We start from the raw sequence: 16,366 nt of genomic DNA on the forward strand, positions 1-16,366 counted from the left end.
CTTGAGCCTACAAAAACTTTCAACGCAAGATTGATCAAATATGAAGGGATAGTCCTTAGCCAAAAGTGAGGTGAGTGGTTTAGCGATTTTTGCAAAATCTTTGATAAACCGTCGGTAAAACCCCGCATGGCCTAAGAAACTCCTCACACCCTTGACATTTGTGGGTGGGGGAAGTTTCTCAATCACCTGAACTTTTGCTTTGTCCACTTGGATCCCCTCCTTGAAAATTACATATCCTAGAACCACTCCCTTTTGCACCATAAAATGGCACTTCTCCCAATTCAATTTCAAATTGTATTGGATGCAAGTTTGGAGAACAAGGGAGAGATTCTTTAGGCAATCGTCAAATGAGGTGCCATAGTGTCACGGTCCGCTACTTTTGCCGGACCGTGGCGCACACCTTTGCCGGTCTCAAGGCAAGATGCAAGCGACAAGGGTCTTCGTACTAGTGAGGGATCGCCCACTAGCACGATACTCGGGTCTCGGGGGGTGTGAGTCGGGATCCTAGTGTCGATCCCACAAACACGGCTTGTTAGTAAAGTGAAGGCTAAGAGCCGTTCACAACAAAGCAACAACAAGCAATACGAAGGCACAAGGTAGGAAGTAGATTTTCATTCACTAGTACTCCCTAAAGAGGGAAATATGATAGTTACATCCTGGTAGCAGGAAACATTGATTTTACAAGTTTAGTTCAGAATAGCGATATACCTATTTATGGAAACCTATTCTAAAACTACTAAGAAAATACTTACTACAAATGTACAAGGGAAATGAAATTACATAAGCATAAATAAATCTAAGGGTTCAAGTGTGCGGATCGTCACACTCTCCCCCACCTAATCTGTTGCCGCCCTCGGCAACACAAAAAATATTGAATGGTGCTTCAGTGAGACATCCTCGGTGAGCTCTGACTGTCCATGCAGTGTTGGGGATTGGCTTGTACAACTCGGCTTGAATGTGCGCTTCGTCCCAAACAATGACTGGCCTCTTCGTCCCCTCAAGGATAGGCTGGAGTTCCTTGACATAGAAGCTGCCGAACATCATGTTCTCCAAGTTCACCACGTGCTCCTTGTCTCTCGGGAACGTCCACTTTGCCGCTGCTTGAAAATTCCTCTCTCGGGATTCCTTCAAGTACTGGCCCCAACGGACCTTCATCTTGTCTCTCGTCACTTCAGCACCTGCATTCAAGGGAATGTGAGATCTCCAGGACGTCGAATCAGCATTTCGGCGCGGCCCCCTGATGGTACGAGGCCTTCTCTCTTGGGTCGATCGACCGCAAACCAGGACGTCGATTCAAGACATCGACGCGGCCCCCGATGGTACGAGGCCTACTTCTTTGGGCATCTCGGCCCTCATTGTCTACTCCTCGGTGAGGGGGTAGACTCTTCTTTCGTCCCCGTGCCACTTAGTATCGTAGTTAGCCTGGGTCTTGTTCGCCCTCGGCTCCACCGAACCTTTAGGCATTCTCCAAGGTCGCATCCCTTGTTTCGGCGTCGGTATCACCCTCATAGCCGAAATTCGATGCCGCCCCTTGTCTTCGTCGCTGTCTACCGTTTTCACAACGATAGACCCCATTAGTAGCATCGATCCGTCACTTGGTTTCAATACTACCAAGGCTTTCTGAAAGAACTGCATCCCGAGTACTAACTTGAAGTCATCCAGCGGAACGGTGGTGAAGTCGAGCTCCCCTGCCCACTCACCCACTTGGACCGCGACCTTCTTAGCCACTCCTTGGACGCGTCTCATTTTCCCATTGACCGCTTCAGCACTGTTAGCATCCCGCAGAACTAGCCCCAACCGATCCGCTTCCTCTTTCGTAACAAAGTTGTGGGAGGCGCCCGAGTCGATCAAGGCTCGTGCTTGCTTCCCATTCACCATCAAGTCCACGTACATGAGCCCGTTGGATTTCTTGGCGGAGGAATATTCGTACTTCCCCATCATGCTGATCCTTTGAAGTGAGCCCATTCGTGGTTGGTCTTCCCCATCACTCGAGTCTTCGTTACACTCTTGGTGATAGTCGGCCAAAGCCCCATCAAGACGTTCTTGAGCCCCTTTCGGCATCTGCTTGAACATGGCATTGAATTCCGCTTTGTTCGGACAATCAGCCATCTTGTGAGTAGGGATGTCAATGGATCGGGTTCGGGTCGGGTGAAGCCTCATCCGTCATCCATCCGTCTTTTTAAAATCTCATCCAACCCGTCCGTCATCCGTGAAACATATCATCCGTCATCCATCCATCCATCATCCATGGATGAAACGGGTGGATCGGGTGATAAACGGGTGTTGTGCATTTATAATTTCAAGTTTAAAAAAATGATGATTTTTTTTTCTCTACAAAAATAAAGTTAGATAATTAATTTAGTTTAACTTTCTAATGGGTAAGCTTACAAAATATTTATATTGAGAGTAGAAAAATATGAAAATTTAAATATTTTATATCTTAATAATGTGTTATATGTAAAAAAATTAAATAAAAAATAATAAAATCGGGTGATGGATGGATGGCGGGTGGAATTTCTTCATCCAACCCATCCGTCATCCACATCCGTTTCATCCGTCATCCATCCACCATCCATTTAAATCGGGTTTTCATCCATCTTTTAGGATCGGGTGGATCGGGTTTTGATGGATGCGGGTGAAATTGACATCCCTACTTGTGAGGACCCTTGCACACAAAACACACGAACGGTCTCTTCGTTGTGGAAGCAGTAGAGTTTCCCACCTTCAAAGACGAGCTTGAGGGCGAGTTTGTAGTGCTCGCCGATTGGGCTTGACTTCCTTGCGAGCGGAACCGACTGTTCCCAACTGAAATGGCGCTGTTTTGTGTCCTTTGTCCATTGTACCCACTTTGTGACGCACCAGTATTCCCCGTTGGTGCCACCACTCTTGGTGCCTCTCGCTCCCCATGAAAGTCGAGCAGGCGTTCCGCAGCTGATATGGCCGAAGATAGAGTTTTGGGATTCTGCCTCATGACCTCCTGTTGTGCCCACCTCTTCAACCCGTCAATGAATTCGAATGTCCTATCCGTCTCGGACATTTCGGTAATCTCGAGCATGCATGCTGAGAATTCCCTCACATATTCTCGGATTGATTTGGTGTGCTTGATTTCCCTCAACTTCTTCCGAGCAACAAACTCCGTGTTCTCGGGGTAGAAGTGATCCTTCAAGATCTTCTTGAAGTCGGCCCACGATGTCACCGTAATCGTGCCCGCATCAATTTCCTTGTACCTAGCCCTCCACCACATCTTGGCATCGTCGACTAGATACATGCTTGCAGTGACAACTTCCGCGTCTTCGTCGAGCCCACTTACTCGGAAGTATTGCTCCATATCGAAGATAAAGTTATCGACCGCTTTCGAATCCCTCGCCCCATCGTAGGCACGAGGTGGAGATGCCTTCACCTTATGGCTCCCCACAGATTTCCCGTCATTGGCCACCGCTTTCACGAGAGTGGCGCAAGTGTTCTCTAACATCTCGACTTTTCGATGCAGATGATTGATCTCTTCCTCCCGATCGTCGGGGATCGCACCACTGATCGCTAGGATGCGGGTTTCCATCCCGTCCACCTTCGTCTCAAGGTCACAAACCGTCTTTTGCAACTCCTCGAGGCTCGCAGCCATCCGCATAACGATGTCCTCGAGTTTGGGAAGCTTGACGTCGATTGCGTCCTCTAAGGCATCCACTCGGTCTTCGATCTTTTCGCCCATTTTCTCGATCTCGATAAACAAATGCGGCTTGCAGACGCCCGTCCGAAGACCGGGCTCTGCTACCAAATGTCACGGTCCGCTACTTTTGCCGGACCGTGGCGCGCACCTTTGCCCGTCTCAAGGCAAGATGCAAGCGACAAGGGTCTTCGTACTAGTGAGGGATCGCCCACTAGCACGATACTCGGGTCTCGGGGGGTGTGAGTCGGGATCCTAGTGTCGATCCCACAAACACGGCTTGTTAGTAAAGTGAAGGCTAAGAGTCGTTCACAACAAAGCAACAACAAGCAATACGAAGGCACAAGGTAGGAAGTAGATTTTCATTCACTAGTACTCCCTAAAGAGGGAAATATGATAGTTACATCCTGGTAGCAGGAAACATTGATTTTACAAGTTTAGTTCAGAATAGCAATATACCTATTTATGGAAATCTATTCTAAAACTACTAAGAAAATACTTACTTGCGGATCGTCACACATAGACACTAAAATCATCTATGAACACCTCCATAGACTTCTCAATATACTCGGAAAAGATAGAAATCATAGCCCGTTGAAATGTCCCGCGAGCATTGCAAAGGCCAAACGGCATTCTCCGATATGCGAAGACACCGTAAGGACTAGTAGAAGTAGTCTTTGCTTGATCATTAGGGTGGATGGGTATTTGGAAAAACCCGGAATAACTGTCAAGAAAGCAAAAATACTCATGGTTTGCAAGTCTCTCGAGCATTTGGTCAATGAATGGTAAGGGGAAATGATCTTTGATTGAGGCGGAATTAAGCTTTCTATAACCAATACACATTCTCCATCCCGTGACCGGTCGGGTGGATATGAGTTCACCATCCTCATTCTCAACCACGGTCATACCGTCCTTTTTGGGGATGATTTGAACCGGGCTAACCTAATCGCTCCCGGAGATGGAGTAGATAATTCCGGCCTCAAGCAACTTATCAACTTCTTTCCTTACCATCTCCTTCAATTTTTCATTTAACCTTCTCATAGGTTGGGCGGAAGGAGTGAATCCTTCCTCAAGGGTGATGTGGTGCATGCACACTCGGGGATCAATTCCCGTGAGGTCATCAAGGCTATACCCAATGGCTTTCTTGTTTTCCTTAAGAACTTTCAAGAGTTTTTATTTTTGTGAAGCCAATAGGTCCGCATTGATGATCACGGGGAAGGAATGTGCCTCATCGAGATAGGCATACTCAAGGGAAGGGGGCAAAGGTTTGAGGTCTACCTTAGGAGGGCTTGTACCCTCAACTTCATCCAATATAGGTGGTAGAGCTTCATAATCTTCCTCCAAATGCTCCCCCTAGCACTTGTCCTTAGGTTATTTAATGACTTCTTCCAACATGTCTATGGAGTAAACACTTTCAAACATAGGTTGTGACATGACTCCGATCAAAGATAATTCAAATATATTCCCTCCCACCTTGAAGGTGAGTTTCCCCTCCTTGACACTAATATTAACATCTCCGATTGCTAGGAAAGGTCTTCCTAGTATGATAGGCGTTTGTTGATCCTCCGGGATGTCAAGTACCACGAAATCCGTCAAGATGTAGAAGTTACCAACCTTAACCGGCACGTCCTCAATCACACTCATCGGTCTTTGGACTGATCTATCGGCAAGTTGTAATGTCATGGAGGTGGTAATCATGTCATGTAACCCAACTTTCCTCGCAATGGGAAGAGGTAGAATGCTAATACTAGCACCAAGATCACAAAGTGCCCTTTTAATGTTCACATTACCCACCGTGCACGGGATGGAAAAACTACCCGGATCTTGTAATTTCTCCGGCATGGGATTGACTAAGATTGAACTACATTCTCCTCTAAGGGAGACTAGACCATCTCCTCCAATGCTTCTTTTCTTGGTCAACACATCCTTCAAGAATTTTGTTTAGAGCGGCATTTATGTCACTACCTTGGTGAAAGGTAATGAAACTTCAAGCTTCTTCAACATGTCCAAGAACATGGAGAACTTCCTCTCCTCATTCATGACTCTACTTCTATTAGGAAATGGGATTGGAGGGTTAACGGCATTTTCGGGAGTTGAGGCTTGCTTGGTGTTAGCTACTTCATTCGCTTCTTTTTATTTCCCTTGGTCTCTTTCAACCACTCTTTCTTGGTCTCTTTCAACCACTATTTCCTCCAAAACAAAGTTATCATCATCCTCAACATAGTCACTCACCTTCCCCTTCTTAGTGTTATCCATTCTACTTGATGGTGAGGGAAGTGGAATCTCCTCCCCATCTCTCCTGACATCTCTCTTTCTATTTGATTCATAATCCTTGTAAGGGTCCTCCAAGTTGATAAGTGCATAATTTACATACTTTTACCCCTCATTTTAGCTCGGTTTCTATTGTTCGTCGTACTTTAATTAGTATATATTTGAGCTAATCTTGTGTTCTAGGTGTATTGTTGTGTTTGTTACGGTTTTGTAGGAATCTAAGCATTTAGAGGCTTTTTCCTACCATTTTATACACCAAGTTCACTAAGCTAATCAAGACCAAGTGTTGGACTAAGCATGGAGCATTGAATTGGGTTTTGCATGAAGAAATTGATGGATTAATATGAATAATGCAAATGTTGCCAACAAACAAAGTCAAAGCCTAAATGTTCAAGTCCAAGTCAAGGTGGAAAGCATAAGATTCCAACATGCTTAGGATGCTTTTTGGGAGCTCTAAAGATCATAGATGAGGCATTTACCCGGGTGATTAAGGAGCATTAAAGTATAAACCTTGGATTCCTCACGCAATTAATAGAGGAATTAAGAGAAAATACCCGGAAACACACGACCCCGATCGGGGCCACCTAACCCCGATCGGGGCCGCATGCATCTAGGCTTTTACGTTTTGCTTTCCTCTCCTATAAATAGGAGAGGTATTCCGAGGCTTTGATCATCCAATTTTACGTCCAAGTCTTAGTTTACAATAGCCTTAAGCATTATAATTCTCTCAATAGTTTTCATATTAGTTTACAAATTAGTTAATCTTGTAGTTGTTCAAACATTTGGTTCTAAGTTATTTCAAGCTTTTGGTTATACATTGTTACAAGTTCTCTATTATTAAGGTATTTCTATTTCTAGTTTGCAATTTACATTTCTATTTTAGTTACCACATAGTTTATAATCAAGTATTCCATTTTACATTAGCATTGTTCTTTTCTCATGTTATATCATCTAATTAATATAAATCTTATAACCATGTTTAATATTTCTTACAATATAGTTTGCAATTTACATTTTAGTATGAGTAGATAAATTTCCTAGTCTAAGGGCTAGGGGAGCCATGCATAAAATTAATATATAAACATGATAAAATAAGTTAATAATAATATTGTTCATATTGCTTCTATCGCATGCTTGCATCGTCACGTTTAATCGTTGTTTAAGGCCTTATTCAAATGATTAAGTTTGTTCATTCGTTCTATAAGTCGAGAGGCACGGAATTGAATTAGACAAAGCATGTATAGTAGGACGACCTAGTCATGGACGAGAGTTTCTCTAGGACCCGGTCTATGGTTGATGCTAATGCCGCAAGGTGGGTATCTTTAAGCCTAAACAATTGACAATGTTGTTAGTACCGAATTTATCATGACCATATGTTTATCTTTGCATGTGTGACCCGAACCCCTTAGACTCTCTTTTATTATATAATTTACATCATTGTTGTTATTAATCACCAAACAATCAAACCAACCCAAATCGTAATCGACCTTGATAAAAATCTACCCATAGCAATTCACGAAGTAATTCCCGTTTTCTTGTGTTCAACCCCTATTGCTACATTAACTTGTTGTCTAGGGTAATTATCTTTGCATAGGTACGCGATAAGCCTATCAAATTTTGGCGCCGTTGCCGGGGAAACGGTTTTATTGCTTTTTGAATTGTCAATTTTTATCTTGTTTTATTTTGTCTTGAGGAACACTTGTTCCTTGAGACCGTTACTTATCATTTTCCTAGAAATTGTTGTCTTATGCCCAGGTCCTCTCGTAGTGAAGAATTGCTTTCACCGGATTCCGAGCCCGAGAAAACCTTTAGGAGAAGACGACGTTTTTGGAAGGAAGTGAAAGAAGCCACTTCTCCCATACAAGTTGAAAGTGCTAGAAAGTCTTACTTAGACGATCTAGAAGTTTTTGAAGAGGAGGAGGTTTCTAGTTCATCATCTCCACCACCACCACCTCCACCATCTACTACCAAAAAGATGGTGAAATTTTCCGATAATTCAAAGCCCACCGCGTCCATGCTTTCGGCCGGAATCACCACCACTCAAATCACCGCGCCGGAATTCGAGATCAAACCGGCTTTCATTAGCCTTGTGGAGAGGAAGCAATTTGGAGGAAGTCCTTTGGAGGATCCCAATTTGAATGTTCAAAACTTTTGTGACTATTGCTCCATGATTCGCAAAACGGGTGTCACCCAAGCCCAAATAAGGGAAATACTTTTCCCTTTCTCATTGAAGGACAAGGCCAAGCTTTGGATCAATTGCGATGACCGCACCGCCATGGGAATCACCAATTGGGAGACTTTGGCTCTTGCTTTCTATCAAAAGTTTTTTCCACCGGAGAAAACTCAAACTTTGAGGAGCCAAATCACCGGATTCCGTCAACAAGCTCTTTAGAGCTTATATGAGGCTTGGGAGAGGTACAAAGAGCTTCAAAGACAATGCCCACATCATGGGCTAGATGATTGGTTTCTAGCAATAACATTCTACAATGGATGTTGTGCCGAGTCCCGAAGGATTCTTGATTCCGCCAACAATGGGCGGTTTGATCAAATTGACACCGACCTTGCTCATGCCACGATTGAATCTATGGCGGTCCATGATGCTCAATATGTCAATTCCCGAGTTGTGCCATCCAAAGGTAAAGAAGAATCCTCCAACAACTCCGTTTTGCTAGCTCAAATTGCCTTGCTCCAACAACAATTGGCGGAAAGAGATGCTAAAGATTCCATTCAACAACTCAATGTCGTGTCTTCAACAAGCCAAATCATTGTTTGTGACGGTTGTGGAGGTGCGGGTCATTATGCCGCTCATTGCCGAGCCCCCATCGAAGAGGTAAACGCTTTTCAAGCTTTAAGACAAAGTTTATATCCACCGGGTACATTTTCCAACACTTATAACCCAAATACAAAATTTCACCCGAACTTGTCTTACAATAGCAACAATGTGCTTAACCCTCAACCCCCACCACAACAAAATGCCTATGTCCCTCAACAACAAAAGTATATCCCTCCACCGGGTTATCAAAATCAACAAAGGCCCCCGCAAAACAATTACCAACAAAATCCACCACAAAATGGCCAACAAAACAATCAAGGAGTTGGTAAGCTCGAGGGCATGATAATCCAAATGCAAAGGGAATTATTGGCTCAAATTCAAAAAAATGATCAAGCTCATAGTGCCGCGGTCAAGATGTTGGAACAACAAGTGGCTCAACTAGCCGCTTCTAGCTCTCAAAGGAAGAACGGTCAACTACCTCCCCAAGGTGAGCAACCACATGAAACCGTTAATTCTATTTCCTTGAGAAGTGGTTCAAGCTATGATGGGCCATCCATGACTTTGGATGATGAGGTGGTTGTTAAAAAGGCTAAGCTTGGGGGAGATGACAAAAAGAAGGCTAGTGAAGAGCCTATTGTTAAAGATCGGTTGCCATTTCCTCATCGATTGTTGATGCTAAAGAGGAAGAGCAAGCTTGATGCCAAGAATGTTGAGTCCCCTTTGCCCAACGAAAATGATGAGATGGTTGTTGAAGAAATCTCTCCTAATGCTAAGGAGAGTGATGCCGTTTCAAAGAAAGTGGATGATCCTAAGGAGAATGAGAATGAAAAAGATGTGGAGGATGCTCCTCCCAAGGAAGTTGTTCAAGTACCATTTCCCCGTCGTCTAGCAAAGCACAAGGAGGAAGGTAAGTTTGCTAAATTTTTGGAAGTTTGTAAGAATTTACAAGTCACCATCCCGTTTATGGAATTGCTTACCCAAGTCCCTTCTTACGCAAAGTTTATGAAGGAAATTCTCTCAAAGAAGCGATCCTTCAATGAGGTTGAGACCATTGCTTTCACCGGAGAGTTTAGTGCACTCTTACAAAACAAGTCTCCCCCGAAACTTAAGGACCCCGGTAGCTATTCTATTCCTTGCACTATAGGCAAATATACCATTGATAAGGCCCTTTGCGACCTAGGTGCTAGTGTAAGTGTCATCACTACTACAAATACAGGCAACCACAACGGCCCTTTAACAACGATTATTCACGAAAATCATAATAGACGTTGTAGAATGTATGGCGCGAATTTTACTAAAATCAATTACAACGGGTATGGTTATAAAAACCGTTGTAATTAGTTTTAACAACGGGTCACACATGCACAACCGTTGTTAATAATTTGGCGCAAAATTGGCGCAAAGTTGTGAAAAGTAATCACAACGGTTATTTTTGAAACCCGTTGTTAAAACTTATTTAACAACGGGTGTTTTTTACAACCGTTGTTAAAACATATTTCACAACGGTTGTTGTTTAATAACCGTTGTCAATACCTTCCATACTATAAACCACACAAACAGAAGTCTACTGCAGCCACAAAACACAACCCTTAATACACAAACACAAACACAGCAGACAAACAAACACACTCTCTTTCTCTCTTTCTCTATTTCTCTCTTTCTCATCGTCGCTTTATCTTCTCGCCGTCACTGTGATTTCATCGTCTATTACGTTCGTATTTATCGGTAAATCTCGCAAAATCACCGTTAGTTTTATCGTCATTATTTTCTTTTTCTATTTATTTCTTTTGCATGTATGTGTTTTTATCGACCATTATGTTATTTGTTTAAGTATTGTTCGCATAATTAGTTAGTAAAACAATGAAGAAGCAAGATGAAGAAGTAAGATAAACATAATTAATATATATATATATATATTTATAAATACATAAATTAAAAAAAAAAATTACATATGTAAAAATGCAATTCTTATATTTTCATAGAGGATCTTATTCTGCTCTATCGTATCCGTCCTCTCCTCATTGGCTATTTGAGGTTCCGTTTCAGCCAGCTTGCTATATCGTCATATAGTCAGAATCGCCGCTCCATCAAGCCATCTTCTTTGGCGTGCTTGATGCGGATCGAGCATCCGCAAGGTAGCTCCTGAAACTTTCCTCAATATGGAGGAACCGGCGGATGAAGTTGTTGTTGTTCTCGATCATGGTAAGAGTCTTAAGGATGAAATCATTCATTTTGTTGGAGTTTTTGAGTTTGTTTTGAAAGATTAAGTAGAGTTTGTTTTAGCAGTTAGAGTTTGGAGATGAATATATGAGATAATGGAAATGTTAGTTGAGATATGCAATGTATTTATACTAAGCAATGTGTGGGTTGAGTTAATTGCTTTTTAATTAATATATATGTTAGGAAGTTGTGCCATAATAATCATCATCATATCTCTCAATAATGCTGCTTCAAATCCTATTACTAACCCTTCTCATTCCATATTATCCGTTCATATGTACAGTGATGTCAGTAATAATGCATGCATCGGAATTCTAACAGGCCGTAATTATGCATGCATCTAGTAATATTTAATTTAATTTTTTTTATTTTTTAAGAACAAACAACAACGGTTATTTTAAAACAACCCGTTGTCTTTAGTTATAACAACGGTTTTGTATATTAAAACCCGTTGTTATAACTTTCCCCCCAAAATTGAGTCACACTTTCCACAACGGGTTTTTATACATAAAACCGTGGTTAATAGTTTTAACAACGGTTTCCTTAAGTAAACCAACCGTTGTTAAAACCTTCTACAACGGACGCTTTAACAACGTCCGCTTTTTTATATAACAACGGTTTTTGACCGTTGTTATAGCCTGTATCTGTAGTAGTGCATGCCCTATTCCCTTTGTGAAAAACTTAACATGGGTGCTTTAAAATGCACAAGTATTACATTGCAAATGGCGGACCGTTCTTTAAAGCGACCCTTAGGTGTCTTAGAAGATGTACCCGTCAAAGTTGGCAAGTTTTTCATACCCGTTGACTTCCTCATACTCGATATGGCCGAGGACTCACAAACCCCAATTATATTGGGTAGGCCATTTTTACGCACCGCGAGTGCGCTAATTGATGTGAAAAATGGGAGGTTGACGTTGAAAGTGGGTGATGACCGAGTTTCCTTTAGCAAAAACAACACCATTAGAAGCCCAATGTTACAAGAGTCTTGTTATTTATTTAACACTATGGACTCTTCTTATGCCTCTACTATGCTTGGATCCTCACTAATGGATACGATCGAGGACGATGTTGGTGTTGTTTGCTTTGTAGGTGATGATGCTAAGGGCACTATTGCTAAGAGTGCCAAAAAGAAGAAAAGGAAATTTTATTTGAACAATTTCAAATGGTTGCGGAATGCAAAGATAGCTATGCAATGGAGCTTGGTTGGTGGCAAGCTCAAGAACAAAACTTGACTCAAATAGCTTCTTACGTCGTGCGGGACGTTAAACCAGCGCTTCTTGGGAGGCAACCCAAGCTTTTTATCGCTTTTATTTATTTTTGTTTTTTTTTTTTTTAATTTTCTGCAATTTATTGTTTTTGTAGATTAGTAATAAAATGTTCGAATTGATGATGTTTCTTTTTGTGATTTTTAGGTGAAAATGAAGGAAGAAGAATTAGAAGTAAATTTGACACGCTTCCCCTGCAACAACCCCGTTCGGGGACGTGGTTTTCGAAAAAGAGAAGGAAATTGAATCAATCGCGGAAAAGGGTCAAAGCATGAAGAGGAGGTCAACCCCGATCGGGGTTGGTGGCCCCGATCGGGGTTGGTGGCCCCGATCGGGGTCGTGGTTCTGTGATTTCCCGACCTTCTTTTTATACGGGTGAAAAAAAAGGGGTGATCAAATTCTTTCGATCATTTTCACACCCGATGGTATCTTCTCTTCCTTTCTCTTCCGTTTTTCTATAATTCTTTACCTTAATCACAAAGAAACATCTTCATCCCCCGAATTCATGCTAGCTTGGGGGAGATTAGCAAGTCGAGTATGTTTTTCGTTGCTTTGCATATTAGTTTAGATCTTGCATCCCATTAAACATAACCTCTAGTCCTTCCTGTTTTGTGCTTTGAGCCATTTTTATGGTTTGATTGGGTGCTTTGGATAGTTGGCACATTGAGGACAATGTGATGTTTAGCTTGGGGGGAGATATTGCATTTGCATATAGTATAGTTTGCATGTAGTGTAGAAAATTTGAAAATTTTTGAGAGAAAGTTTTGCTTTGTGCTTGCTTGTAGCCTACTTTCCTCTTTGCTTATCCTAATAATGGCTTATTGCTAATGATTTATTCTTTCATGTTGGGATATTAGCTACATGGGGATGTCTTGACATAGTAGGTAAAAGATGGAGAATGAACCGAATAGGCTTGATCTTGACTTGTGGCAAGCTACAAATTGATAAGGTAGAGCCTCTCTTTGACCGATGCATCCATATCCGGTCTCTCTTAGGTGAGTGTAGGTCTCCTTATGATGTGTGTTACATCAAAACGCACAAGTATGGTCTTCATGTCATCTCTTGGTAAGCATGCATTCATTTGTTTTAGCATTTTAGAGTCATTCACATGAATATAATTGCCTTTTTGACCCCTTTCATAAACATTTTCCCTAGCTACATTATAACTTGCCTACCCTTGTTGAGCTAGTAGCTTTGTTTGGTTTTGTTTGGGTGCTCAATTGGGATTTGTTTCAAAGTTTGAATATCATGTGAGCTTGGTCTTAATGCTCAAGAAAGAAAAAAGAAGAGAAATGAAAAAGTTGAAGTGATGAAATTGGAAAATGAAAAGAAAGAAAGAAAGAAATGAAAACAAATGAATGAGAAAAAGCATGAAAAAAGAAGTATGCATTAAAATGAAAAAAAAGAAGAAAAGATGTGAGAAATTCTCAAGCATTATTCATATATTTTGGAGAGTTTTCTTATGGTTTGAATTGCAAAATTGGGTTGGAATTGGGATTGAGCACCTTTACAATTTGGTAGTTGCTAGCTTGACTTAGCTCCACATTACCATAATTCATTTGTTCCCCCTTCTTACCCATGTTTATTTGCCTTCTTCCTACCCATTTGACTTCTTTATCATGCTTGCATTTGATTGTTTTGGCTTGCTAGTTTTGATTGATTACCATATTAGATTGCGGGCAGATTATTATAAGTCGAGGATAGTTGAGTGTTTATTCACAAAATTGTCCTTTCACATAAAAAGAGTTTGAGTGTCCCGTGAGAGTCCATAAGTCAAAAGATCATGCAAGAGCTTAAAGGTTCATTCATAGTTTTCTATGCTACGCCGTCGTGTAAATCTCATCCATGTCTTGCTTTATTCCTTGCCCATGTTGTTTCGGGTTTCTAAATCATTATGCTTAGCTTGTTAGGATATTGCATTTGATGGGATATGGTTTCTTGCTTGGGGACAAGCAAGGGTTTAGCTTGGGGGAGTTTGATAAGTGCATAATTTACATACTTTTACCCCTCATTTTAGCTCGGTTTCTATTGTTCGTCGTACTTTAATTAGTATATATTTGAGATAATCTTGTGTTCTAGGTTTATTGTTGTGTTTGTTACGGTTTTGTAGGAATATAAGCATTTAGAGGCTTTTTCCTACCATTTTATACACCAAGTTTACTAAGCTAATCAAGACCAAGTGTTGGACTAAGCATGGAGCATTGGATTGGGTTTTGCATGAAGAAATTGATGGATTAATATGAATAATGCAAATGTTGCCAACAAACAAAGTCAAAAACCAAATGTTCAAGTCCAAGTCAAGGTGGAAAGCATAAGATTCCAACATGCTTAGGATGCTTTTTGGGAGCTCTAAAGATCATAGATGAGGCATTTACCCGGGTGATTAAGGAGCATTAAAGTATAAACCTTGGATTCCTCACGCAATTAATAGAGGAATTAAGAGAAAATACCCGGAAACACACGACCCCGATCGGGGCCACCTAACCCCGATCGGGGCCGCATGCATCTAGGCTTTTACGTTTTGCTTTCCTCTCCTATAAATAGGAGAGGTATTCCGAGGCTTTGATCATCCAATTTTATGTCCAAGTCTTAGTTTACAACAGCCTTAAGCATTATAATTCTCTCAATAGTTTTCATATTAGTTTACAAATTAGTTAATCTTGTAGTTGTTCAAACATTTGGTTCTAAGTTATTTCAAGCTTTTGGTTATACATTGTTACAAGTTCTCTATTATTAAGGTATTTCTATTTCTAGTTTGCAATTTACATTTCTATTTTAGTTACCACATAGTTTATAATCAAGTATTCCATTTTACATTAGCATTGTTCTTTTCTCATGTTATATCATCTAATTAATATAAATCTTATAACCATGTTTAATATTTCTTACAATATAGTTTGCAATTTACATTTTAGTATGAGTAGCTAAATTTCCTAGTCTAAGAGCTAGGGGAGCCATGCATAAAATTAATATATAAACATGATAAAATAAGTTAATAATAATATTGTTCATATTGCTTCTATCACATGCTTGCATCGTCACGTTTAATCGTTGTTTAAGGCCTTATTCAAATGATTAAGTTTGTTCATTCGTTCTATAAGTCGAGAGGCACAGAATTGAATTAGACAAAGCATGTATAGTAGGACGACCTAGTCATGGACGAGAGTTTCTTTAGGACCCGGTCTATGGTTGATGCTAATGCCGCAAGGTGGGTATCTTTAAGCCTAAGCAATTGACAATGTTGTTAGTACCGAATTTATCATGGCCATATGTTTATCTTTGCATGTGTGACCCGAACCCCTTAGACTCTATTTTATTATATAATTTACATCATTGTTGTTATTAATCACCAAACAATCAAACCAACCCAAATCATAATCGACCTTGATAAAAATCTACCCATAGCAATTCACGAAGTAATTCCCGTTTCCTTGTGTTCGACCCCTATTGCTACATTAACTTGTTGTCTAGGGTAATTATCTTTGCATAGGTACGCGATAAGCCTATCACAAGTCTTTCCTACTCCTCAACGTTACCACATGAGCTTGTTAGTGTGGTGGTGGTCCATCCCTAGGATGGGAGCCTTGAGGAGGCAATGATTGAGGAGTCCTTTGTGAAGAAGAGGGGTTTTGGTTGGCCATATATGAATCAAATGTCCTTTGATGTGCTTGGACATTTAAAAGCTCGGTCTTCAAACTTTTGAATTGATTGTCAACTTTTGCATCCATTTCCCTTAACAATTTCTCAAGAGAAGAGGTGGGGTTGGGTGGTTCTATGTATTGTTGTTGATTTTTTGGAGGTTGCTAGGAATTTTGTTGTTGTTGATACCCTTATTGGTATACTTGTTGTTGGTTGAATGGTTGTTGAGATTGTTGGTTAGATTGGTAGCCTTGTTGTTGGTATAGAGGGTTTTGATTGCGGTAGTTATCTCTTTGATGAGGTGGGACATAGTTGGGATTGTCATGTTGCCTTTGGCCTCGGTAGTTGAAGCCTTAGCTTTGGTTTTGATTGCATTGCCAAGAATTGTCGGGCTTTGGTGGAGGCATGTATTGAGGTTGTTGATACTTGGGGTCCACTGGTTGCCCCGCATATAAAAGTTTTGGGTCTTGGTTAAGGAAGACGCTGTAGAAGGACTCATGACGTTGGTAGGAGACCCTCGGTGCACCTTGCCCTTGA

General features: G+C 41.1%; 1 protein-coding gene and 1 non-coding gene across 2 annotated transcripts; both read right to left on the reverse strand.

Annotated features, from left to right (window-relative positions):
* Positions 1 to 5,032: 5,032 nt before the first annotated feature.
* LOC141602110 (uncharacterized) lies at positions 5,033 to 5,503 on the reverse strand. Its single transcript, XM_074422424.1, has one exon. It carries the CDS (start codon positions 5,501 to 5,503, stop codon positions 5,033 to 5,035), a length of 471 nt encoding a protein of 156 aa, XP_074278525.1.
* A 2,776-nt stretch (positions 5,504 to 8,279) lies between these two features.
* Positions 8,280 to 8,386, reverse strand: LOC141603404 (small nucleolar RNA R71). The gene has a single exon (XR_012525283.1). It is a non-coding gene; the product is annotated as a small nucleolar RNA R71 (small nucleolar RNA).
* Between the last annotated feature and the right edge of the window lie 7,980 nt (positions 8,387 to 16,366).

The sequence above is a fragment of the Silene latifolia genome, chromosome 9, assembly GCF_048544455.1.
Source record: "Silene latifolia isolate original U9 population chromosome 9, ASM4854445v1, whole genome shotgun sequence".
NCBI lineage: Eukaryota > Viridiplantae > Streptophyta > Magnoliopsida > Caryophyllales > Caryophyllaceae > Silene > Silene latifolia.

Bases quoted from the DNA above. Each gene is read 5' to 3' on its own strand.
- LOC141602110 (XM_074422424.1), bottom strand. From the start codon at position 5,503: ATGCCGGAGAAATTACAAGATCCGGGTAGTTTTTCCATCCCGTGCACG.